Genomic DNA, 27468 nt, shown 5'->3' on the forward strand with positions numbered 1-27468 from the left:
TCCAGGTTTAATCCCCAGTTTAATCTTCAATTTGGTGCCGGTTCAGTCCCGGTTCAGTCCCAGTTTAGTCCCTGGTTCAGTCCCCGGTTAAGTCCCAGTTTTAGTCCCCGGTTTAGTCCCGATTCAGTCCTGGGTTTAGTTCCGTTTTAGTCCCGGTTCAGTCCCAGTTTAAGTCCAGTTTTAGTTCCCGTTCAGTCCCCGGTTCAGTCCTCGGTTTAATCCTTGGTTCAGTCCCCGGTTTAATCCTTGGTTTAGTCCAGGTTTAGTCCCAGTTTTAGTCCCGTTTTAGTCCCGGTCCAGTCCCGCCCTGACCTTTGTTCTCGAAGGCGACGAAGCCCATCGGCTGCGTGGGGTTCATGGGGTTGAAGGCTCCGCCCCTGTTGCCCCGGAAACCGCCTCCTCCTCGGTTGCGCTCCATTCGAGGTGGGCCGCGGTTGAACGTGTTGCCGCCCGCCATCCGGGTGTCGTGGAAACCGTTGACGAAGTTGTTGCGTGCGGCGTCCCATCCGTCTACAGGACAGAGCAAAACTATCGCGGAGTAAACCTTGGCCAACTTCAACTTTTCCAATCAATGTTGAAAATGTTTTAAATACAAACGACAGGTTTAAATGTTCAGATTCTGACTCGGTTTGATGGATCGTTCCTGTGGTTAATATTTATCACAGTTTCACATCAGTTAAGCGACAGGAAGTAACACTGAGTCGTAAAACAGAACAGACTTTTTCAGCTTTTTAAACAGCTGCAGTGTAGGTAAACATCACTTCCAGTTAATGTTTTTCTGTGTAAATATGTGTGTAAATGTGTGTGTGTAAATGTGTGTGTGTATGTGTGTGTGTGTAAAAATGTGTGTAAGTGTGTGTGTGTAAATGTGTGTAAGTGTGTGTGTGTAAATGTGTGTGTGTGTAAGTGTGTGTGTGTGTAAAAATGTGTGTAAGTGTGTGTGTAAATGTGTATGTGTAAATGTGTGTAAGTGTGTGTGTGTGTAAATGTGTGTGTGTAAGTGTGTGTGTGTGTGTGTAAAAATGTGTGTAAGTGTGTGTGTGTAAATGTGTGTGTGTAAATGTGTGTGTGTAAATGTGTGTGTGTGTGTAAATGTGTGTAAATGTGTGTAAGTGTGTGTGTGTGTGTAAGTGTGTGTGTGTGTGTGTGTGTGTGTAAATGTGTGTAAGTGTGTGTGTAAATGTGTGTGTAAGTGTGTGTAAATGTGTGTAAGTGTGTGTGTGTAAATGTGTGTGTGTGTAAGTGTGTGTGTGTGTGTGTAAATGTGTGTGTAAGTGTGTGTAATGTGTGTGTAAGTGTGTGTAAATGTGTGTAAGTGTGTGTAAATGTGTGTGTAAGTGTGTGTAAATGTGTGTAAGTGTGTGTGTGTGTGTAAATGTGTGTGTGTAAGTGTGTGTGTAAGTGTGTGTGTGTGTGTGTAAGTGTGTGTGTGTGTGTGTAAGTGTGTGTAAGTGTGTAAGTGTGTGTGTGTGTGTAAGTGTGTGTGTGTGTAAATGTGTGTAAATGTGTGTGTAAGTGTGTGTGTGTGTGTGTAAGTGTGTGTGTGTAAGTGTGTGTAAATGTGTGTGTGTAAGTGTGTGTGTAAATGTGTGTGTAATGTGTGTGTAAGTGTGTGTGTGTGTGTGTAAATGTGTGTGTAAGTGTGTGTGTAAATGTGTGTGTAAATGTGTGTGTAAGTGTGTGTAAGTGTGTGTAAGTGTGTGTGTAAATGTGTGTGTGTAAATGTGTGTGTAAAGTGTGTGTGTAAATGTGTGTGTAAGTGTGTGTGTAAATGTGTGTGTAAGTGTGTGTGTAAATGTGTGTGTAAATGTGTGTGTGTAAATGTGTGTGTGTGTAAATGTGTGTGTGTAAATGTGTGTGTAAATGTGTGTGTAAATGTGTGTGTAAGTGTGTGTGTGTGTAAATGTGTGTGTAAGTGTGTGTGTAAATGTGTGTGTAAGTGTGTGTGTAAATGTGTGTGTAAGTGTGTGTGTGTGTGTGTAAGTGTGTGTGTGTAAATGTGTGTGTGTGTGTGTAAATGTGTGTGTGTGTGTGTAAAGTGTGTGTAAATGTGTGTGTAAATGTGTGTGTAAATGTGTGTGTAAAATGTGTGTGTGTGTGTGTGTAAATGTGTGTGTAAATGTGTGTGTAAGTGTGTGTGTAAGTGTGTGTGTAAATGTGTGTGTAAGTGTGTGTGTGTGTAAGTGTGTGTGTAAATGTGTGTGTGTAAATGTGTGTGTGTAAGTGTGTGTGTAAATGTGTGTGTGTAAATGTGTGTGTGTAAGTGTGTGTGTAAGTGTGTGTGTAAAGTGTGTGTGTAAGTGTGTGTGTGTAAATGTGTGTGTGTAAGTGTGTGTGTGTGTAAGTGTGTGTGTGTAAAATGTGTGTGTAAGTGTGTGTGTAAATGTGTGTGTAAATGTGTGTGTAAGTGTGTGTAAATGTGTGTGTGTGTGTAAGTGTGTGTGTGTGTGTGTAAATGTGTGTGTAAATGTGTGTGTAAAATGTGTGTAAATGTGTGTGTAAATGTGTGTGTGTAAATGTGTGTGTGTGTAAATGTGTGTGTAAATGTGTGTGTGTGTGTAAGTGTGTGTCGTTTTCTCCATCAGTTTCATAAATTTGCTCCATCACCAAATCTTCAACCAACAAACTCCACAAAGGAGAAACTTTCTATCATGAACAATTTATCCACAACATCAAGAGAAGAAAGAACAAAACTTAAAACAACGACGACGACGCCTCAGTGACACACTGAACACTCAGACTGATTCTGCATTCTTACATTAACGTTAAAAAAACGATTTCACGATGCAGCGCCTCCGCTCAGTTTCATTTCTCTCCAGTGACTAGATCAAGAATCCGAATACAACAGACGGTTCGCAAAAACCCTGGACGTACGAGTTCGGGCACCAGCCAATCAGCGAAGAGTCAGACATTCTGTGTTGACAACAATTCCCGAGATCGAGGATTTAAAGCCGTAATAAAGAGTTTGCAATTGCTCAATAGTTGTGTCTGAGCTGAAATGTACTGATTTGAAATGTTTTAAAGTAACTATCGGTGTTGATGTTTTGTCTTGAAAAGGAAAGGAAAGGGTGAGGGCAGATAAAATAAGACGATTTTTCCCTCTGCTCCTTTTCATTCATTTCTTGCATGTTTGATGTTGTAACACTGCTGATGTCTTTTTATAGTTTACGAATGAAATAAATAAACCAACCAAAAAAAAAAAAAAAAAGAGAATGTTTAGTGAATTTCATCAAGGAGAAAGACGTTATTGTCCTCCTTTCTACGGGATTTGGCGCATTACATACGTCAGGACCAAACAGCAGCGATTAGTTAAATAAAAAAAGTCCCCGCCCACTGTCGAGCGAATGAATCCTAACGCTGCGAGGTCACACAGTTTCCACCAAGTGAAACCGTCTGATGAATCATTCTAGTAGATATTAACATAGAGAGATTTGTGCAGTTTAAATGTTAGACATGTAATCTGTGAACATCTCTAACATTCGACCTGGACAAATCTCTATCCGTCTATGCAAATATCTACATCATGAAATCGATTTTTTAATGTTAATTCTAGAATCAGTCTGAGTGAACAAGTGACTTATTAATAAATCACTTATTACTTCAGTTTTATTCATGATCATAACCTTAGTTTAGTTCATTGTGTCACTGATGCGTCGTCGTTGTTTCCTTTAAGTTTTGTTCTTTCTTCCCTTGATCGTTGTGGATAAATTGTTCATGTTAGAATGTTTCTCCTTTGTGGAGTTTGTTGGTTGAAGATTTGGTGATGGAGCAGATTTATGAAACTGAATATGACACACATTTACACACACATTTACACATTTACACACACATTTTGCCATTGAAAACTGTGACAAAATGTGTTGATTATTGTCTGGTGTTAAATGTTATACTCTGTTGTCTTTAATTTAAACAAAAAGCAAAAAAATTAACTCAAAATTTTAGTCACAGATGCCCTGGGACAGACTAAACAGAAGTGAGGCTGCACCATCAAAAACACAAACACACACACGTCACTTTCATTCTGGACAATGTCAGTGAAGTGTTTTGCCTAAAGACACAACAACAGTTTATCCGCCGTGTGTTCCCTGAGGTCTGACCCAGTCCTGCTCTAACAAAAGACTATTTTATGTGACCGTGGATGAAACGTGAAGCGCTGCGACTCCCTGTTTAATTATTCTGCGCGATTACAAAGTGAATCGGTTTTCGAAACAAAAGGGAGCAAAGCGACTAGAGTAAATGCTGCGTTCTTACAGTTGGCGGCTGGAGCCATGGGGTACGCTCCCTGACGTGGAACAAAAGCATTTCCTGCTGCAGAGATAAATAAATAGAGAAAAACAGATTTAGACCAGGGCTGTAGTAACAAACACGCTGAGGAGACGTGTGTGTGTGTGTTCGCCGGTCGACTCACCATTTTTGGAAGGATCTTTGTTCCGTAAATGTGGAGGAATGTATCGCCCTGAAAACAAAACACGTATTAATCAAAAATGTACAAGATTTACTGATCTCTGTGATTCTTATTTAGTTTCCTCGTCACAAACAGACCAGATAATTATTCCTGATAGTTATTTCCTCCTCATAAACAGACCTAGAGTTGTGTTTTGTTTCATTCACACATGTTTGAGTCATCGGTATCTCACGGTACGATATTTATTGCGATATTTTAGAGAGGCTGATATAATTGTAGACAGTAGGGATGTAACAATAACTGAAATATCGTGATATCGTATCGTCAAAGTTCTTACAATAATATCGTGGATCGAGTTCCTTTGCTTAAATCAGGAGAGTCAAATTCATTTTGTTCCGGGGGTCGTATCCAACCGACTTTGATCCCAAACTCATGTCATATAAACCCCAAAAATAAAAATAAGTTTAAATATTTGTGCAGAGAAACACAAATCTATTACAGAAATCTTTTTTAATTGATGAACCGTTTCGTTTACAAAATATTATAATATTATGAACAACCTGAAACTTTAAGAAAAATACAATTTCAACAGAATGTTTTAATAAGTTAGGAATAAGTCCATTTTTGTTGTAAAATCCTGCACTCGGCTCCACTTTTCTCATGTTGGACATTTTTCTGATGAGGGTGTCACGGTCAACAGTCAAAACGATCGTCCTTTAAGAGCGTTTGGAAAGAGACAAGTCTTCATTTGTGCTGCTCTGGTGGGAGGGGCCACGTACAGAGACGCTGGAGACGCTGCTGTGATAAACACCACAGAAAATTAACAACATTTTAATAGAAAATAGAATAAAAATATTTTTGTAGAAAATCAGCCGAGGGCCAGATTAAAGGTCTCGGAGGGCCGGATCTGGCCCCCGGGCCGTATGTTTGACACCCCTGTCTTAAATGCAGGTTTTACAGTATCAGCAGCTTATAAACATCGTAAACTACATTTCCCATGATTCATTTCAGCGCAGACAACAGGAAGACATATGTTTTTGACATGGAATTCTTGAGATTATGATGGAAATAATTCACACCAAAATCTTGTCAAGTTATTTTAAAAGCAAAAAAGTGTCACATCTACCTACAATTATATCAGTCTCTCCAAAATATCGCAATAAATATCGTACCGTGAGATGGATATCGTGAAAATATTGTATCGAGAGATTTGGATATTGTTACTCGTACTTTACGCAAACGTGTGTGACTGAAACAAAACACAACTCCAGGTCTGTTTTTGAGAAGGAAACTAGATTAAAACACGATTTAAACCTCACAAGAGTCCATTTTGTGTAATATAAGAGCTTTAATGTTTATCTCAAATTAAAATACTTCATATTATCACGGTGCTTTGAGTCACAAGATCGAAATCGCTCTTTAAACGGACGCAATCAGCAAATCTCAAAGGCTGCAGTTTTTTTTGTTTTTTTTTAAGTCCCGTAATTTCCTCCACAAGCCACAAAATCTCCAGTTTTATTCTGCATAAAAGCTGCAGACTCTGGAGTTTAGATCTGTGCAAACGTGAAACCTGAAACCTGACTCTCGTTTTAGTTTGTCAGTTCAGAAAAATTAAAATTCAGTATTTTTACCAAGTCATTCTGCGCCAAGAAATCACAGCAGGGCTCATATTACAACATAAAAACAAAGAGCAAAACAATAAATGCTCATAAAACTCAAAATAAATGTAATAACTTTCTAATAACATTAATAAAAACAAATAATAATAACAAAAACACAAAAATATTAAAGTGTGTACTCACTGCTTGTGCCCCCGCCCTGCCCGTCTGGTGCGTTCAAGTCTAGGACAGCGAGCTGCAAAACAAACATAAAAGCTCTTTATTAATTATGCACAGTTTTTGGGAGTCAAAAACAAATCCAGTCCACGGGTTCCAGAAAGTTTGAAAAATTGCCAGGCGATTATCAATTTAAAGCTAAATATTGGAGCTTTTGAATGGTAAAAAGTCCTGTATTTATGCACAGACCAACTGGAAATGACAAGTTTTCCATATTTATTTTTATGTTAATAATTATGTACAGACCATGTCAAAACTGGGACTAAACTGGGACTAAACCAGGACTAGACCAGGACCAAAACATGTCTTCATCTGGACTAAACTAAGCTCAGACCAGGACCAAAAAGAACAGCTGAATTAATGCACCCAAATTGTCGAGATTTCATATTCAGACTGTATTTTCAGAACAGTTTCCGATACATGGTGCCATTTGGAAAACTAAAAATTCATTCAAAACAACATAATATTTGGTGTTTAATTGTTAATCGCCATGGCAACAGTTCAAACTCTTCATAATTCTGATGGATAGTAAAGTCTGTTCATTTTGCTTTTAAAGATTTTGACACTGAAATTCTTGTACTAAACATTTTTAACATTTTTACTAACATTTTTTTTCTGATTAGGGCGACCAGACGTCTCTCATTTACCCAGGACAGTCCCAGGTTTAAGCCCAGCAGATTTATCCAAACCCCGTTGATTTGTCCCAGTTTTATACAAGAAATGACTCAGATGTACTCATTTTTGAATCATTTGATCCCTGCCAGCAGTCAAAGCGAGACGTAAACTGTTATTTGTTTCGGTAAAACACAGAAAAGCTGCTTAAAAACGACCAAAACACAAAGAAAAATGTGACTGTACTGACTCACATGTTTGTCGTGAGTAAGTCATGAATGGGCCGAGTGCAGAACAATTTGCCTTAATTATGCACTCGTTTCACAATTTTATTTTTACCAACAACGACAAACCGGGGGTGTTCTAGTTTAACATGGTCACCCGAGGTCTGATCTATGTTTTTTTTTTACTTATTTATTAATAGTTTACTACTAGAGGTGTGCAAAAATATAAAAATATTTATATATCGTATCGTTTAATCTGTTAATACAATCAATATCATCAAGAGTATTTTTAGGTATATTTTACTAAATTAATTTGTGTAAGAGCTACAGTTGTGTTGACAGTTTCACTTTTTTGAGTAAAATGGGTGTTTTCATATGAACTTAGTGGTTTTATAAAGACTTTTAGTATCAGCGCCACAATTTAGCCTTTGTTTTTGTCTGAACCGTATCGAATCACATTGAATCTAAAGTTCAGTGTATCGAGAAGCATATCGTATCGCAGCCTATGTATCGAGGTATCGTATCGGCAACTTCTTCATGATACCCGGCCCTATTTACTACTAATAATAACTAGGGGTGTGCAAAAATAATGAAATATCGTATCGCTTAATGTGATGATAAAGTATCGATATTGTGGGCTGCTGTATCGATATATCGCCAAGAGTATTTTTTGGTATATTTTACTAAATTATTTTGTTACAGCTACAGTTTCGTTGTCTGCTCAGAGGAAGGAAACTCTTATGCGACACATTTGACATTTTCACTGTTTTGTTGATTAAAATGTTTGTGTTTCATTTTAACTTTGCACAAGAAGTGGTTTAACAAAGACTTTTAGTATCACAGCCATGATTTAGACTTTATCTTTATTGAACCGTATCGAAACGATGTGAAATATATCGTATCGAAAGCATATCGTATCGTGGCCAATGTATCGCGGTATGTATCGTACCGGCACCTTTTTAACGATACTCGGCCTTATTTACGACTAATAATAAGAATATTTAGAGAGTTATATAAACGTGATACTGTAACCCAAATCATTTTTTACTCTTGGATCGGTACGTATAAAAATAATAAATAAATATATGTATATAATATGTAAATAAAGTGTCGTTTGGATATGTTAAATTATCAGGAAGAAAAAATAGCAGAATTTGTTATAATTGTGTAACAAACTAGGTCAACCGCCGACGATTGCTCGCTTTTCGCTTTGCCGGTGAGCAAATTATTTTGTTCCAGCTAGTTTTGTTGCTTGTTTAGTTGAAGAAAACTCATTTATGCGACACATTTGACATTTTCACTGTTTTGATGATTAAAATGTTTGCGTTTCATTTTAACTTTGCACGAGAAGCGGTTTAACAAAGACATTTAGTATCACAGCCTTAATTTTATATTGAACCGTATCGAATCGAAGTTAAATATATCCAATCGCAAGCATACCGTATCGTTGTCTGTGTATCGTATCGGCGACTTCTTAACGATACCCGGCGACTAATAATAACAATATCGAACGTTTTGTGAATGCATAATTTTAATGAGTTACATAAATTTGATACTGTAAACCAAATAATTTTTTACTCTTGAATCTGTACGTATAAAAATAACAAATAAACAAATAAATAAATAAACTTTTGAGTGCTTGCAGAGATAAACTGTGGACACTTCTTGGCAATAACTGACGAAGTACGGGCTCCCTTCTCAAAGTTGGCGAAACCACACGAAACGGTCCTTACGCAAAGCACTAAATTGCATGAATATTACCGAGAAGAAAGTGATTTAAAATTTGTTTGGTGAAGTTTTACGGGGGACACGCTGTACTTGACTGTGACTAAATGGCGTTGTCTACGTTACTGATGACGCAGAAGAAATGTGCAATTATTCCCGAGCGATGCGTCTGTCAGAACTGTTGTATTTATCACCGATTAAACCGCTCGGGGGAGTTTAGTTTGGGAGTTTTTTCCGTGGCGTTTGACTCTTGTCTGCAAAGCTCCAATTTTATTACTGAAGAGACAAACGCAGTGAAGATATTAGTTTGCGGGTGGGTTTCTTTTGCGCACCACTACCAGCCAAACAGACGCTGCAATATAAACCATACCGTTTATTTCATTTTTCGCTCGTACGCAGTCAAACATTTCAACTCACACCTAACGAATAAATAATACGTATGTAAATAAAGTGTCGTTTGGATATGTTAAATTATTAGGAAGAAAAAATAGCAGAATTTGTTATAATTGTGTAACAAACTAGGTCAACCGCCGACGAGTGCTCGCTTTTGCGCTTCGCCGGTGAGCAAATCGAACGCCCCCCCAGAGCCACTTAGCATTGTAGCATCCCCGTTAGCATCCCGAGGCTAACCCGGCACGCTGCAAAATTTTCGTTGTTTTTCCTGCAACATTTTTAATCAAATCGCGACGGGGAAAACATATAAAATGTCTTACCTGCTGCTCTAGACCGTGTGCATTTTCGACGGCCACATGACTCATAACTATGGAGTATGGAGGAAAAATGTTGGCGTTGAATTGGGACCTCTTTGTTAGCCGGGTTTGATGCGAGTTATTGTTTTGTTTTGGGGTTTTTTTCGACTCGTGTCCCGTTCCTAAAACTTCAGCATCTGTAGAACTTTGAGCTCGGCGAATGCGGAATAAAAAATCCAAAATAAGCACACGGGAATTCGGGAGTGTTTAGGCTCTAAAAGCTTCATCAAACTCAGCTGATCTCTCGCTTTTTTTTTTTTTTTTTTTTTTTTTGCTCCAGAGATGTAGCGGTGATGCTGCAGAAAAGGGATAAATATTGAGCACGACGAACATCCGGGAAAGAAACAAAATAAAAATTCGAAATAAGAATTATTATTATTATTCGTTATTATTAGTGTTAGTTTATTCGGTCATTTTGCAGCACTAAAAAAAAAACAAAAAAAAAACAAAAAAAAAAACAATAACAACAACAAGACATGACAAGACAAAATATAAATAACGAGCGTTTTTATTGCTCCAAAAATCACACATTCATTTCTTACTTGGAGCGAATTCGCCTTTCCACAGACTTAACCTGTAACCTGGCACCTGGCTGGTTGTTTCCATGGAGACAGAATGAGTTCAGGCCTAGTTTTTCACTTAAAATAACACTATGTTTTTTGTGTTTTTTTGCATAGTGCAGTTGTAGGGAGTATTATCAGTTACATAAGGGTGAGTTGTTGCACAGTTGTAGGGAGTATTATCTGTTGTTGTACAGTTGTAGGGAGTATTATCTGTAACATAAGGGTGAATAGTTGTACAGTTGTAGGGAGTATTATCTGTTACATAAAGGTGAGTTGTACAGTTGTAGGGAGTATTATATGCTGTTAAACAGTTGTAGGGAGTATTATCTGTTACATAAAGGTGAGTTGTACAGTTGTAGGGAGTATTATCTCTTACATAAAGGTGAGTTGTACAGTTGTAGGGAGTATTATCTCTCACATAAGGGTGAGTTGCTGTACAGTTGTAGGGAGTATTATCTGTTGTTATATAGTTGTAGGGAGTATTATGTTACATAAAGGTGAGTTGTTGCACAGTTGTAGGGAGTATTATCTGTTCCGCAAAGGTGAGTTTTTGTACAGTTGTAGGGAGTATTATCTGTTCTATAAAGTAGTTGTATGGTTGTAGGGAGTATTATCTGTTACACAAGGGAGAGTTCTACAGTTGTATAATAAATAACGATTAACAGTTCATCACAATTATTATTATTATTATTATTGATCTATTTATTTATTTTATCGATTTATTTATTTGTATTTTATTTATTTTCTTGCAGTTGCCATAGTGACCGCCGTGCCGTTCACGTCCGCTTTTATTTTGAAAGTCTTTGTTTACCCCCGCGCGTCTTTCTCCGCGTGAACCCCGCGCGCTTCACGGCTCCACTTTGTTATTAAATGAAGACATCGCGAGATTCCTGTCACTTTTTATCGCGACATTTTTACTGTGCGGATAAAAAACAGGATAATGATGCAGGCTGACTCACTCCGGCATCAAAACAATCCAACGCTCCGCACACGCACATTTCCACGCGTTATAATCCATTTAACTCACTGTAAATTTGCTTCTTTTCTCACCTTTTAATATAACTTCAATTTTAGGCCCAAATTTATTCAAGGCCTTGTATTTTTCCACATATATTTTTTTTTCTGCTATTTATTTTTTGTTTTATGTAAAATGCAAATGCAAAAATCGCTTTTATCCGTGGCTTTCAGAGTGCATGACGAAAAAGTAAGCCTGTTTCCATAGCGATTAACAATTTAAAACTAAATATTACATCTTTAGAATGGTGAAAAGTCCTCAAAATGGCACCTATAACAAGAATGTATTTGTATTTACCCTTGAATTTTTACTAGAGATTTGACGTGTTTTAAAGCTGCACTGTGTAACTTTTTGGTTGACGGTCCATGGAGATGTCAGTGCTGTGCCCGGAATGTTCCACAGTGTAACTTTAAACAGCTCAACTTTACGTTTATTCAATTCCAGGTGGTTTTAAAGCTGAAAAATACCAAATAAAACAAGAATTCTGACTGTGAGCGCGGTCGCCTCTCCACAGATCTGACCTGTAAAAGATTACTCAAGTAAAAATAAAAGTATGACATGAGAAAATCTACTTAAGTGAAAGTGTTAAAGTTTAAAAATGTGCTTTAAGAGTAAAAAGTAAAAGTATTTTGCAATTAAAGCAACTAATTTTTAAAATCAAAATCACTAAATTAATTTTTGGGTTTAAACTAAGTTTCACTTTTTGTTTTAACCAGGACTAAAACCAGTCTAAACCAGGTTTAACTAAAACCATTAAACCAGTCTAAAACCAGGACTAAAAAACCAGGAACTAAACCAGTCTAAACCAGAAACCAGAAACCAGGTCTAAACCAGGTCTAAACCAGGACTAAACCATTTAACTAAAACCCAGGACTAAAACCAGGTCTAAACCAGGTAACCAGGACTAAACAGGTCTAAACCAGGTCTAAACCAGGTCTAAACCAGGTCTAAACCAGGATAAACCAGGAACCAGAAACTAAACCAGGACTAAACCAGGTCTAAACCAGGACTAAACCAGGTCTAAACCAGGTCTAAACCAGGACTAAACCAGGTCTAAACCAGGTCTAAACCAGGACTAAACCAGGACTAAACCAGGTCTAAACCAGGACTAAACCAGGTCTAAACCAGGTCTAAACCAGGTAAACCAGGTCTAAACCAGGACTAAACCAGGTCTAAACCAGGTGACCAGGTCTAAACCAGGACTGAAACCAGGTCTAAAACCAGGACTAAACCAGGACTAAACCAGGTCTAAACCAGGTCTAAACCAGGACTAAACCAGGACTAAACCAGGACTAAACCAGGTCTAAAACCAGGTCTAAACCAGGACTAAACCAGGACTAAACCAGGTCTAAACACTAAACCAGGTCTACTAAACCAGGTCTAAACCAGGAAACCAGACTAAACCAGGAACCAGGACAAAACCAGGACTAAACCAGGTCTAAAACCAGGACTAAACCACTAAACAGGACTAAACCAGGTCTAAACCAGGACTAAACCAGGACTAACCAGGACTAAACCAGGTAAACCAGGTACTAACCAGGTCTAAACCAGGTCTAAACCAGGACTAAACTAAACCAGGTCTAAACCAGGTCTAAACCAGGTCTAAAACCAGGTCTAAACCAGGTCTAAACCAGGTCTAAACCAGGTGAAACCAGGTCTAAACCAGGACTAAACCAGGACTAAACCAGAAAACCAGGTCTACTAAACCAGGTCTAAACCAGACTAAACCAGGACTAAACCAGGACTAAACCAGGACTGAACCAGGTCTAAACCAGGACTAAACCAGGTCTAAACCAGGACTAAACCAGGTCTAAACCAGGTCTAAACCAAGTCTAAAACCAGGACTAAACCAGGTAAACCAGGACTAAACCCAGGACTAAACCATAAACCAGGACTCCAGGTCTAAACCAGGCTAAACCAGGTCTAAAACAAAACCAGGTCTAAACCAGACTAACCAAACTTCAATTCAATACGATAACACGGATTATCCCACAGTACGGCATTAAATTTATCTATCTCCATGGAGACAAGCAGGTGGCGCCAGCAGGTAAAAGTACAGGTCAGATCCCGCGGGGAACCAGTCTGCTCACGTTTCACAACCAAAACCTGCAGAAATAAAAGTCAGATACTACAAATATTTCATGTCATATTACAGATTTTACACCAGAGAAAACAGGAATATCTCCATGGAAACAAGAAACTGGCACAAGAAAAGTTACACAGTGTATTTTTAATGCAAAAGTTGTAAATAAAATGCAAATAGTTGTGTGTGTTTGTGATGTGGTTTCAGATTCGTGTTTGTGTTTCTGCTTCAGTCTGGACCTCGTCATTTACATCACTTCAACTTTACACCACAAACTCGGTAAAGAAAAAATATTCCACTAAATTTATCTATAAAAATCTCACTCAAATAGTACGAAATGTGTTTATTTAAATACACATTTTTTTTTGTAGAACTAATCTGATTTAATAAAGCAATCGTAATTTTAAAAAAAGATATTTTTTATTATTATTTTATTTATTTATTTTTTTTTTAGAAAATTAGTAAAGTTATCAGAGACACATAAGTTCCTGTTGTGAGAGATTTTTGTTTAGAATTTAACGTATTCCACCATTTTAACTCTATTCTGGGTCAGTCTGAACGAGGACTAAGACCAGGATTAAACCAGGACTAAACCAAGGACGAAACCAGGTCTAAAAACAGGACTAAAACAGGTCTAAAAAACGAGGTCTAAACCAGGTCTAAAACAGGTGTAAAACAGGTCTAAAATATCATCTAAACCAGTTCTAAAACAGGTCTAAAACAGGTCTAAAATATCATCTAAACCAGTTCTAAACCAGGTCTAAAACAGTTCTATACCAATTCTGTACCAGGTCTAAATCGGGTCTAAACCAGGTCTAAAACAGGTCTAAAACAGGACCAAAACAGGACTAAACCAGGTCTAAAAAAGGAGGTCTAAACCAGGTCTAAAAAGACATCTAGACCAGGTCTAAAACATGACTAAAACAGGTCTAAAATATAATCTAAACCAGATCTAAATCAGGTCTAAACCAGGTCTAAATCAGGTCTAAAACAGGTCTAAATCAGGTCTAAACCAGGTCTAAAAAAGGAGTTCTAAACCAGTTCCAAACCAGTTCTAAGCCAGGTCTAAAAAAAGGTCTAAACCACATCTAAAATATCATCTAAACCAGGTCTAAATCAGGTCTAAACCAGGACTAAAATGCGGTGAGGTTCTGCTATAATCTGTAAAAGGTAAAAGGAGCTGTTAACTTACTTAAACCACCACTTCATGACATCACAAGGTGGAACAGAGTATTTTGAGCTTTGGAGATGCAGAAAAACAAATAACAAAGAAACAAAACACAACTCCAGGTCTGTTTTTGCGGCGGAAACAGCATTAAAACTTGACTTAAACCCCACAAGAGTCGAGAGTTTAGTTTTGTTTAATATTGGACCTTAAAAGACGTTTTAGTCAAAATAATTTGCTGCCAAAGTTTGGACACGACGACACTCGACAAACACGAGTATGAAGTGCGTTCCTCCTGCGGGTAAACACACTCAAATATATTGTGCAAACATCTTGAGTACTTTTCCATCTCCTCGCAGTAACTTTCCGTCGGAGCCCAGACGGTGAGAAGATCCTGAAGCAGACGCTCACGAGACTCTTCAGGCTCCGGGCGACTGAGGAAACGTGAAAAGACTCGTTTGAGCAGGTTTGTACAAAGAAGAAGATGAAGAAGAAGAAGAAGAAAGTCCCACAGACACGAAAGAAACAAAACGAAGATTTACTCAAAGTCTCTAGACCAGGAGAGTCAAACTCATTTTGTTCCGGGGGTCGTATCCGACCGACTTTGATCCCAAAGTGTCCGGATCAGAAAACTCATGTCATATAAACCCCAAAAATAACTTATAAAATAAGTTCAAATATTTGTGCAGAGAAACACAAATCTATTACAGAAATCTTTTTTAATTGATGAACTTTTACAAAATATTATAATATCATGAACAACCTGAAACTTTAAGAAAAATGTAATTTCAACACAAAGTTTTAAAAATAACTTGTTTGTAAACAGGAATAAGTCAATTTTTGTTGTAAAATTCTGCACTCGGCTCCACTTTTCTCATGTTGGACATTTTTCTGATGAGGGTGTCACGGTCAACAGTCAAAACGATCGTCCTTTAAGAGCGTTTGGAAAGAGACAAGTCTTCATTTGTGCTGCTCTGGTGGGAGGGGCCACGTACAGAGACGCTGGAGACGCTGCTGTGATAAACACCACAGAAAATTAATAAGATTTTAATAGAAAATATAATTACAATATTTTAGTAGAAAATCAGCCGAGGGCCAGATTAAAGGTCTTAAAAAAATTTAATAAAATAATTAAATTAAAAATTAAAGGAGGGCCGGATCCGGCCCCCGGGCCTTATGTTTGACACCTGTGCTCCAGAGCGACCAGGACCCGGACCAGGACAAGAAGAAGACCCAGAGACGAGTTTACACACGTAGACCTGGTTTAATCCTGGTTTAGTTTAGTCCTGGTTTAGACTTGATTTAGTCCTGGTTTAGATGTAGTTTAGACCTGGTGTAGTCCTTGTGTAGTCCTGGTTTAGACCTAGATTAGACTTGGTTTATGCCAGAATTACACACACTACACAAAACTGTAGCGTTGTCACAAAATAATTTAGTAAAATAAACCAAATAATACTCGATAAAACAGCCCATGTATCATCAGTTTAAACGATGTATCGATATTTCAACATTTTTGCACTACTGATAATAAAGAGTTACTCAAACATGTGTGAACAAAACAAAACACAACTCCAGCTCTGTTTACGACGAACTCACAAAACCGGACTCAAAACTCACAAGAGTCCGTTTAAATCTACAAAATTTACAACGTGAAATAAACAAAAAGAAACACTCCAACTCCACAAATCAACGCCAAAGCAAAGTTGAGCACAATCTTCATTTTCGGCGATTCGTAGAGAAGTTCGTCCACCATTCTTTCTTGCTCCTGCGCGCTCGGTTTGTACGTGGAGGCCGGATCTTCGTTAATCTTGCAAAACCAGTTAACGACTCGGAGACATTTTGAATTCGCGATGACATCGTTCTGTTTCGGGCGTCGGTTTTGGATTTCCGCAGCGCTGCACTCGCTTGTCGGCGTTTTACCGTTTAGATTCGCGTTGCTGTTCACTTCCGGATCGTTTAACGGTTTCAATTCGTTGCTTTCGGGTAATATTCGCTTCTTCCGATTACGCAGTCCCCAAAAAGTGGCCGTTTGGATTTGCTCTTCGGTCGGAGGCGGCGTTAACAAACTCACGACGACTGTAACCAAACCAGAAATCCAAAACAAAACGGCCGCCACGTACATGAAGTGAACGTCTTTGATGAAGCTCGGTCTGGTGTCCGGTTGGTCGCAGTGCGGTTCACGGTAAACAAACGCCAACGCGAGTCTCACCGTCCCGAGTACGAATCCGGTCAGCGCTCCCCAAAAAGCTCCGGTTTCGTTACAGCGATGCCACAAAACGGCGAGCAAGAACATGGCAGCGATCGGCGGCGTTAGATAATTACTAACTTCCTGCGTGTAATAAAACATCTGCCCGCCTTGCATTTCGATTATAACCGGTACCCACGCGATGCTGATGACGACGACGAAAACCACGGCCAGCCTGCCCACGATCAGCAGCTCGCGCGACGTGGCCCGCGCGCGAAGCATCTTGTAAACGTCGAGCGTGAAGATGGTGCTGGCGGAGTTGAAGATGGAGTCCAGGTCGCTCATGAGGGCGGCGATCATGACGGCGAGCATCAGGCCGCGGAGGCCGACCGGCAGCACGGACATGACCAGGCGCGGGTAGGCCAGGTTGGTGCAGCCGGCCGGGGAGCCGCACACCTCGGCGCAGTGCTCCGGGCTGATGCAGATCAGGTCGTCCGCGAAGAAGATGCGAGAGATCATCCCTGAAAGAACAACGACAGGTTTAAACAATCTGTGTGTCGGTCGTTCATTCGTTTTTCAAAATAAAACCAAAAATAAGAAAACGAAAAAACTACAATTTTCTTCATTATTTGTCTCCAAAACCAAAATGAAAAAACAGATAATGATTCGTTTTTTCAGTTTTCGATTTTGTGTTTAAATGAAAAATGGAAAAAATGACGTTTCGGTTTTCAGTCTCAGTCCTGGTCTCAGTCCTGGTCCTGGTCCAGGTCTGGTCCTGGTCTAAATCCTGGTCCCATTCCCAGTCTGGTCGTGGACCTATTTGGTTTAGTCCTGGTTAAGTCCTGGTCAGTGTTGCCATAGTTACTTTGAAATAGTAATCTGACTACTGACTACTGATTACTTATTTAAAAAGTAACTTAGTTAAGTTACTGACTACTTTTACCACCCCCTTCTTGAAGCAGACGACACTTTGTCTCCAGCACAGAGTGAACAACGAACCTTTCTGTTTCCAAATCAAAATAATGTTTGTATTTCCAGCTGCAGAAGTCGTCCCTCTGTCCCTCCTGTTCACATCTGACGACTTTAGACGACCTTTGGGGTCACATAACCCACGTCGACAAAAAACTAAAATAAATAAATAACCTACGTCGCCCTGAAACACAAAAATAGTAACGCACAGTGAATTAGATCAGTTTGTCCTGTTTGAAACTGGTTTAGTCTGGTTTAGTCCTGGTTTAGAACCTGGTTTAGTCCTGGTTTAGTCCTGGTTTACCTGGTTTAGTCCTGGTTAGTCCTGGTTTAGTCCTGGTTTAGACCTGGTTTAGTCCTGGTTTAGTCCTGGTTTTGTCCTGGTTTTAGTCCTGGTTTAGACCTGGTTTAGACCTCCTGGTTTAGTCCTGGTTTAGTCCTGGTTTAGTCCTGGTTTAGTCCTGGTTTAGTCCTGGTGGTTTTAGACCTGGTTCAGTCCTGGTTTAGTCCTGGTTAGTCCTGGTTTAGTCCTGGTTTAGACCTGGATTAGTCCTGGTTTTAGTCTTGGTGTTAGTTCTGGTTTAGAGGCTACAGGAGGAAGCGCGGTTTACAGCCGCGTACGCGAGAAAAACATCCACACCGCGGCTCACGGGAGCACGTCGGTGTCCGGCAGTAACTACGGAAGGAAACTGGTCTGCGCGTTCTCAGGTTAATGACATGATGAAAGTTGTGTTTGTGTGTGTGTGTGTTTTGTGTGTGTTTGTGTGTGTTTGTGTGCGTGTCCCTCATGTGGCAGGTCACTAATAGAACAGTTCGTGCAGACGACCATGAGTCTAATGCAGGTTGTTTTCAAAGGCGATTTTATATTTGTTATTTTTTCTTTATATTTCACGTCGGGAGAATAATTTCCAAGAACACAAATGCATTTTTACCTGTGCACTGCTGCTTGTTCACTGGCTCATTCAACCTCTCCATTGTGTGACTGACCGCCCAACGTTAACATGACGTTTACATCGCTTTACTGCGCGCTTTTTTGTGTGGCTTTCCGGCAATGAATGGAAATTACCGAAATAAAAAAATGTATAAATGTGTTTTTTTGTGTGCTGTTTCCCCAACAACAATAAAAACAGGTTTTTATAATAAAAAAACTCACATACGAAACATAAAGTTAGAGATTAAAAATGAGATTAACGCGATTAAAAAACATAACGCGCTAAAATATGACTGTAATTAATTAATCGCAATTAACGGATAATTTGAACAAATATAATATAAAATTATTAATTATTATTTTTGCGGAAATGATATGATGTCATTTTCGCTCAGATGACGACAGCAACTTTAACAAAACTCTGTAAAACCAGTGAAGAGAAACGACCTGAGGCTGTGGAAAAGTCTGTGTCAGTCTTTAGTCATTTGCTTTTGATTCATATTTTATATAATAATAACACAGACTTTTCCACAGCCTCAGATCCAATTTGGAGCCACAGAATTGATTTACGGACAAAATTTGCGAAATAAAAACACGAGGATCACTTAAAGAGGGTTAATACGAACATTTTAACCCCAAATAACGAGGCTCACAGCGGCAGTTACAGAGAGAAGGGGACAATTTTTCATGAAGGGGAGTCGATGGAGCCGGAAATGCCCCCATGCTCACTTCCTGTTTGGAACACGCCCACTATGTCCATTTATATAAAGAGTCTATACATGTGTAAAACTACATTATTGACTGTGATACTGGTACTTTCCCACTAAACCAGGCCACAATCCAAATAAAAAACCTAAAAACCTGCACTTGAGCGGTTTGGTTTGGTTGTGAGTTGTTGTACCTGGGATAACGATGATGAACATGGGGAGGATCTTCAGGAACCCGGCCATGATGGTGGAGCCTTTGACGTGAGCCATGTTTTTAGCGGCAAGAACTCTCTGCACGATCACCTGGTCTGCACACCAATACCTGCACAAAACACACAGATGTTCCCACTCTGGTCATGGTCGCACTGTGACTGGGCTGCAGTCAAGTCGTCCTGCAAGTCCTGCACCTGTTTTTAAAGACACACTGTGGGACTTTTCTGGTGAACTCCACGGAGATTTACCAGAACAAGTTTTATATAACGTAAAACTGACAGTCTTAGTTCTGGATCAGTCCTGGTTCAGTTCTGGTTCAGTCCTGGTTTAGTCCTGGTTCAGTTCTGGTTTAGTCCTGGTTTAGTCCTGTTTTAGTCCTGGTTAAGTCCTGTTTTAGTCCTGGTTAAGTCCTGTTTTAATCCTGTTTAAGTCCTGGTTTAGTCCTGGTTAAGTCCTGTTTTAGTCCTGGTTCCTGTTCAGTCCTGGTTTAGTCCTGGTTTCAGTCCTGTTTAGTCCTGGTTTAGTCCTGGTTTAGTCCTGTTTCTGGTTTAGTCCTGTTTCAGTCCTGGTTCAGTCCTGTTTTAGTCCTGGTTCAGTCCTGTTTCAGTCCTGGTTTAGTCCTGGTTTAGTCCTGGTTTAGTCCTGGTTCAGTCCTGGTTCAGTCCTGGTTCAGTCCTGGTTCAGTCCTGGTTCAGTCTGGTTCAGTCCTGGTTTAGTCCTGGTTTAGTCCTGGTTCAGTCCTGGTTTAGTCCTGGTTTAGTCCTGGTTTAGTCCTGGTTTAGTCCTGTTTAGTCCTGTTTTAGTCCTGGTTCAGTCCTGTTTTAGTCCTGGTTTTAGTCCTGGTTCAGTCCTGGTTTAGTCCTGGTTTTAGTCCTGGTTTAGTCCTGTTTTAGTCCTGTTTTAGTCCTGGTTTTAGTCCTGGTTTAGTCCTGGTTTCAGTCCTGGTTAGTCCTGGTTTAGTCCTGGTTTAGTCCTGTTTAGTCCTGTTTAGTCCTGTTTCCTAGTCCTGGTTTAGTCCTGGTTCAGTCCTGGTTTAGTCCTGGTTTAGTCTGGTTTAGTCCTTGTTTAGTCCTGGTTTAGTCCTGTTTTAGTCCTGGTTCAGTCCTTGTTTAGTCCTGTTTAGTCCTGGTTTAGTCCTGTTTAGTCCTGGTTCAGTCCTGTTTTAGTCCTGGTTAGTTCCTGGTTTAGTCCTTGTTTAGTCCTGGTTTAGTCCTGTTTTAGTCCTGGTTTCAGTCCTTGTTTAGTCCTGCTGTTAGTCCTGTTTTAGTCCTGGTTCAGTCCTTGTTTAGTCCTGCTTTAGTCCTGTTTTAGTCCTGGTTCAGTATTTGTGTGAATTCGTGTTCGTACTGCAGAAAACTTAAATCGTAATTTTTCATTTCATGTCCGTAGTTCTTGATGTTGTAACTTTTCCATTCGTTTTCTGACGGATAAAACACACAATGCTTCTATTTTCTGTACGACTGGAGACTTTCATTCCTGACGACTAAACTGTATTTACCAGAGAGAAGCCGGAGTCTGTCCCAGTAAAAAGCCGGGCCAGGGCAGGTCCGGGTCTGAAGCTCCTCTCAGGATCTTCAGCGCCGCAGGTTTGGGGCGGAGGTGGAGCAGGCAGCTGTCGGCGAAGCTCAGGTTCGGACGGGACGACATGATGGACGTGATGTTGGGACTGGCCTGCGAGTATTTGGTCCAGACGCCTTTAAAAACACAAGTTCTCAGAGTCTGTGTAGATCCGGGTCTAGTCCTGCTTTAGTCCTGCTTTAGTCTTGTTTTAGTCCTGGTTCAGTCCTGGTTTAGTCCTGTTTTAGTCCTGGTTCAGTCCTGGTTTAGTCCTGCTTTAGTCCTGTTTTAGTCTTGTTTTAGTCCTGGTTTTAGCCCTAGTTTAGTCCTGGTTTAGTCCTGGTTTAGCCCTGGTTTAGTCCTGGTTCAGTCCTGGTTTAGTCCTGGTTTAGTCCTGGTTTAGTCCTGCTGTTTTAGTCCTGCTTTAGTCCTGGTTAAGTCCTGGTTCAGTCCTGGTTTAGTCCTGTTTTCCTGTTTTAGTCCTGTTTTAGTCCTGGTTCAGTCCTGGTTCAGTCCTGGTTTAGTCCTGGTTTAGTCCTGGTTTAGTCCTGGTTCAGTCCTGGTTTAGTCCTGGTTTAGTCCTGGTTTAATCCTGCTTTAGTCCTGCTTTAGTCCTGCTTTAGTCCTGTTTTGTCCTGGTTTAGTCCTGGTTTAGTCCTGGTTTTAGTCCTGGTTTAGTCCTGGTTTTAGTCCTGGTTTTAGTCCTGGTTTTAGTCCTGCCTTTAGTCCTGCTTTAGTCCTGGTTCAGTCCTGGTTTAGTCCTGGTTTAGTCCTGGTTTAGTCCTGGTTTTAGTCCTGGTTTTAGTCCTGGTCCTGCCTTTAGTCCTGGTTAAGTCCTGGTTTAGTCCTGTTTAGTCCTGGTTTAGTCCCTGGTTTAGTCCTGGTTTAGTCCTGGTTTAGTCCTGGTTTAGTCCTGGTTTAGTCCTGGTTTTAGTCCTGGTTTAGTCCTGGTTTTAGTCCTGGTTTTAGTCCTGGTTTTAGTCCTGGTTTTAGTCCTGCTTTAGTCCTGGTTAGTCCTGGTTTAGTCCTGGTTTAGTCCTGGTTTAGTCCTGCTTTAGTCCTGGTTTAGTCCTGCTTTAGTCCTGGTTTAGTCCTGGTTTAGTCCTGCTTTAGTCCTGGTTAGTCCTGGTTTAGTCCTGGTTTAGTCCTGGTTTAGTCCTGCTTTAGTCCTGGTTTAGTCCTGCTTTAGTCCTGCTTTAGTCCTGGTTTAGTCCTTTAAAAACACAAAAGACCCGGGGCTGTTAGTGCTGCGTTTTATTCTAACGACTTGTTAAAGGTTTTGTGTCGTGTCCAGTGTTGGAAGTGATTTTTAAAACGTTACAGACAAACACCAACATGTGGTTTGGAACAGAATCCATTATGTTACTTAAAGTGAGTAAAGTAATCTGAATACTTTGGATTACTTGATTTTCTCTAGAGAAGCAAAGACGAGGAAATCTACACATAAGAAGTTTTGTTTGATAAAAGAAAATAAAAAGTTCAAATTTTATTGAACCAAATTAAAAAATATTATTGATAAAAGACGAGGAAACATGTCCACACAACATGGTCCTGTTAAATCCTGTTTTAGACCTGGTTTAGTCCTGGTTTTAGTCCTGGTTTAGTCCTGGTTTTAGTCCTGGTTTAGACCTGGTTTAGTCCTGGTTTAGACCTGGTTTAGTCCTGGTTTAGTCCTGGTTTTAGTCCTGGTTTAGACCTGGTTTAGTCCTGGTTTAGACCTGGTTTAGTCCTGGTTTTAGTCCTGGTTTTAGTCCTGGTTTAGACCTGGTTTAGACCTGGTTTAGTCCTGGTTTTAGTCCTGGTTTAGTCCTGGTTTTAGTCCTGGTTTAGACCTGGTTTTAGTCCTGGTTTTAGTCCTGGTTTTAGTCCTGGTTTAGACCTGGTTTTAGTCCTGGTTTTAGTCCTGGTTTTAGTCCTGGTTTAGACCTGGTTTAGACCACAAATTACTTTCAGATGGGACCTTCACACAATGGGACCTCAAAGGGATTCACTCAATAGCAGATCTGTTCATTAATAAGACCTTTGCTACATTTGAGCAATTAAAACAAAAATTTAAAATAGATAATAAAGATTTTTTTAAATATTTGCAAATCCGTGATCTCACGAGAGTGACCTTTCCATCCTTCCCCAGTCAGCCAGAGGAATATATCATGGACAGGGTGTTGCTCCAGGATCCGTTGGAAAAAGGTTCTATTTCAAATGTGTATCATAACCTCTCACGACTTGACTGTACAGCCACTTTGGACCATTTGAAGGAGGCTTGGTGCGGTGCCTTAGCAATAAACATCACAGAGGACCAGTGGTCTGAAGCTCAGGAACGGGTCCACTCCTCCTCAGTGTGTAGTAAGCATGGACTAATCCAGTTTAAGATCCTACACAGACTGCACCTTTCTAAACACAAACTGTCCAGGATGTTTCCAGGGGTGGATCCTTCTTGTGAACGATGTGGATATAGTCCTGCCTCTTTGTCTCACACATTCTGGAGTTGTCCGGACATCACTCTCTACTGGACGAGAACATTTGAAACTCTTTCAGTGATTTTAGGGACCCAACTTCCGGTGGACCCTGTGATGGCACTATTTGGGGTGCCAGCTCCTGATATGAGTTTAAATAGTAAGCAAAAGAATGTCTTGAGCTATGTTACGTTATTGGCCAGGCGCCTGATTTTACTTAACTGGAAAAGCAAAAAACCCCCTACCCATCAAAATCTTCAGAGAGACATAATGCAACATTTACAATTGGAAAAAATTTAATTTTCACTGACAAATAAACAAGAACTTTTTTACACAACATGGCAACCTTTTATTGACCATTTTAATGGTAAGTAAATATAGAGACAGCCCTATAATGTCAGTGTATGTGTATTTATAGGTTGCTCTTGTTATTGTATGTGTATTGTTTATATATGTACACATGTATATTTTCTATGCAGGTGTTTTGTTTTGTTCTTTTGTTTTGTTTTGTTCTTTTATTTTTCAAATTTTATATATCTTAATCTCAAAATATTCTGTCTCTGAATAGTTCAAATGTAAAAACTGTGAAATATGTTGTTGGAGACAATGTTATGCATATTTTGTATATCCTAAAAAACTATAATAAAAAAAAATTAATAAATAAATAAATAAAAAAAAGTAAACCATCTTTGGAAAACCTAAAAGAGCCCTGCTCTTAGCCGCCTCCTGAATCTCTTTTTCTCGTGCACTGCGCTGCTGCTCCAGGGATTCAATTATCACTGTGATTTCACTGAGAGCTTCTTCCAGATGCTTTTTAAGGGCCTTGTTTTCTTGTAAAAGGCGTGTCTCTTTGAGGCTGCTGTTTGCCTGTGAGCGCTGAAGATCTTCTCTCAGTGAGATGAAGAACACCTCATCACCTTCCTGAAGAGCTCGTGCACTGTGCTCCTGCTCCAGAAGCCTCAGAGTCTCACGGTGGGCCTCCTCTTGCTGTTTCATCATGTCCATCATGGTTTTCATCTCGAGCTCCAGCTTTTGTTGTCTCACTTCCATCTTCAGTTTTTCTTGTCTCTCGTGTTCAAGCTGCTCCTCCTTCCTCTGAAGCTTTTCTTTAAACTCGTCGCACATCATTGTATCATTCTGACGACTCTCCTCATTTTGTAACTCCAGATGATTCTGCTCCAGAGTCGACTTGGTCTCTGTAATTTCCTGAAGATCATTTTTCAAATCCACTTTCTCCAGGTCTTCTGTGTCCGAGTCAGCGGAACCAGTCGACCCAGACGATGGGACATTGATGGAGGTGGAGACCTCAGGGAGAGACTCTCCAGGACCTGGTTCAAACTCAAACTCCAGAGAAGCTCGTCCTGGTTCAGATGGAGATTGTTTGCTGGGGGCTGTACCTCTTAGGACTGTTTGTGAAGTCAAAGTCACAAGACGACCCCTCATCACTGATACCTTCTGATCCCAGTCTCAAAGCCTCTTCCTCAGGCTCGTCCTCTTCCTCAGGCTCGTCCTCTTCCTCAGGCTCGTCCTCTTCCTCAGGCTCGTCCTCTTCCTCAGGCTCGTCCTCTTCATCCTCCTCTTCAATCAGGCTCATCGGTGTGAAAGTTCGAATATATGGTTTATATTTCCGGACTCTGCGTGAAGGTAGGACCTTAGGGAGAGATGTGATGGTGCTGAGCTCCACAGAAGCTCCTCCTGCTGCAGATGGAGATGTTTGCTGGTCGTTGTTTTTCTTTAGATTCTTTGTGAACGACTCATCGTCTTCATTAGAAGAGTCGTCAGAGTCCCAGTCAAAATCATATTTACCCAGCACCTGTTTTATCAACTTTTCCTTTTGGTCTTCAAGTTTGTTCACAGATGAAGCCTCTAATGTCTTGTTACTGGAGGCAGTGCTGAGGGAGTGTTCACGCTCTTCCTCTTTCACTTCATCCTCCTGTTTAGAAGCTCCATCACGTGAGCGTTTAGCGTGTGCGATGAGGAGCTCAGCACACCTCTGGTGTCCCTTTTTCACGGCGTAGACCTCAGCGGTCCATCCTCTGAAATCATCTACAGTGACGTCCGCACCGTTGGCTAAAAGCAGCGGCAGCATGTGGTCCTGGCCGCCTCCAGCAGCCAACATTAAAGGAGTTATGTTGGAACCATCAGTGGCGTTGGCATCTGCTCCGTTCTTTAGAAGAAACTTCACCATGTCAGTGTGGTCCAGGCGGAGCGCCACACTCAGAGGGGTAAGACCACGGCCATTAAGGACATTTATCTGAGCCCCGCGCTCCAGGAGCAGTTGAGCTATGGACACACACGAGGTGCCCGCTGCCATGTGCAGCGCTGTGTCTCCCTCACTGTCCCGCAGGGTGAGATCTGCACAGTTCTGCAGGAGCATGTGGACACAGGTCCAATGTCCTCCCTGCACCGCCTTCATTAAGGCCGATTGATTTTTATCATCGCGAAGGTTCAGATCTGCATTTACTCCTAAAAGTAACTGTACCACGTCGTCGTATCCAAGAGCACACGCGATATGCAGAGCACTTCTCTGTTTCTTATCCTGCTTATTGATGCGTCGCCTCTTTTTGGTAAGAAGTTTTTCTATTCTGACCAAATCCCTCTGTGCTGCCGCCTTGTGGATCTTCCCCAGGTCTCTGTCCCTGAGCTCGTAGCCCCAAGAGACGCTGCTGCTGCTGCTGGTTTCACCAGTACAACTTTCCTTTTTCTTGAAAAAGTTTTTCAGTGCCTTCCACATTGTGGCAGTTGTAATGTTTTTACAAATGCTGTTGTAAGTGAAAGTGCAAATGTGAAAGTGAAAAGTCTGGGAGTGTCTCTGTGTGAAGTTCACTCTGTTCTGTCTTCTGATCGTCTGAAGTTCTGATCGTCTGAAGTTCTGCTGCAGGACTCACTTACACTTATAAACTTCTGCACTAAAGCACTTTACGTGTCGTAAAGCACTGACGACACGTCAAAGGAAGATTCCATCCACCACGGCGACGGCCCTAGCAACGCCAATGTTCCACAGTGACATCACGCCGGGGAAGAATGTTCCGCGGTTACCACGGCGACACAACGCTCTCACTCAACATGTGTTTAGAAAAAGAATAAACAGAAAATGAAGATAATAAGAGACATTTTCAGGAGCGTGTGATCATCAAGAAAGTTCACGCTCCTGTTCAGATTTGATTTACCACAAAAAGGTGAAAGTCACTGTAAAACTGTTGGCTGATGCGAGCGAGTTTGAACTGTGATGTTATTTGAGGGACGAGTTTAACGGCACAAATCAGCTCATCTGTTGGATTCCAGCGAAGGCATTTCTTTATGGGCAAATTTAAAAACAGACACTATTGAAGTGAAGAAGAAAAACCAGTGGAATCCCAATATTTGTGCGACTGAGCACAGACATGACAGACTGATCTGTGTCAGTGTTTGAAACTGTTCACGTCCATGTTTTAGAAGTGGATTTTCTGATGGATTCATGGGCGTAGACGAGTCTTTGTGCTCTTAAACTTGTTCTGATACAGCTCAACATCATTCTAAAGACATTCAATACCAGTTTTAATATCGATATATTGACGTAAAGACGCAGAATAACAATAAATGTCGCCTAAACAAACACAATTTAAAACCCACTTTTATATCGACAGCTCCAACTCCTGTTTTATCGATGTCATATCGGCCGCAAAAAAATCCATATCGTTCGAGCCCCACGTCAGGTACATGAAGACTTCAATTTTTCGACGACTTAGGGTTCGGTCAAGTGTTAACGGAGGGAAACAGGGGCAGATTTTTGACATTCAAATGTCTCTTATTCACAAACTAGAGGGACTATTGAAATAAGTCAAGTATCAGAGTAAAGTTAAACCTGTGAGATTCTTTCAAGTTGTTGACAAAAATTAAAAACTCATGTCGGTAACGGAGGGAATGAAATATGCAGCACTTTTTGGGCAATAAATCCAAACAGTGATAACTCTTGGTTCTCACTTCCATATCCTTAACAAACTGGTTTGAATATTTGCTTCATATAGTTTTCTACCATATGGAACAAGATTAGGATGAAAAACCTCTGACTTTTTGACTCATGAGATTTTTTATTAA

At 40.3% G+C, this 27468-nt stretch overlaps 2 protein-coding genes across 2 annotated transcripts in view; both read right to left on the reverse strand.

Annotated features, from left to right (window-relative positions):
- LOC110163255 (ATP-dependent RNA helicase DDX3X-like) overlaps window positions 1-9814 on the reverse strand; it is a 35981-nt gene extending 26167 nt beyond the window's left edge. Inside the window, 5 exon segments of the mRNA XM_055164239.1 lie at window positions 313-528; window positions 4252-4308; window positions 4409-4456; window positions 6208-6259; window positions 9515-9814. Of these exon segments, the coding sequence (XP_055020214.1) occupies window positions 313-528; window positions 4252-4308; window positions 4409-4456; window positions 6208-6259; window positions 9515-9559 (418 nt within the window). The 5' untranslated portion in view covers window positions 9560-9814.
- A 5838-nt stretch (window positions 9815-15652) lies between these two features.
- The window catches only part of LOC110163256 (sodium/myo-inositol cotransporter-like), a 33159-nt gene continuing 21343 nt past the window's right edge, over window positions 15653-27468 (reverse strand). The window contains 3 exon segments of the mRNA XM_055164249.1: window positions 15653-17082; window positions 19363-19490; window positions 20880-21075. Of these exon segments, the coding sequence (XP_055020224.1) occupies window positions 16019-17082; window positions 19363-19490; window positions 20880-21075 (1388 nt within the window). The 3' untranslated portion in view covers window positions 15653-16018.

This window comes from Boleophthalmus pectinirostris, unplaced genomic scaffold (genome assembly GCF_026225935.1).
Source record: "Boleophthalmus pectinirostris isolate CB_2022bp ecotype Guang Dong unplaced genomic scaffold, ASM2622593v1 HiC_scaffold_11, whole genome shotgun sequence".
Classification (NCBI taxonomy): Eukaryota; Metazoa; Chordata; class Actinopteri; order Gobiiformes; family Gobiidae; genus Boleophthalmus; species Boleophthalmus pectinirostris.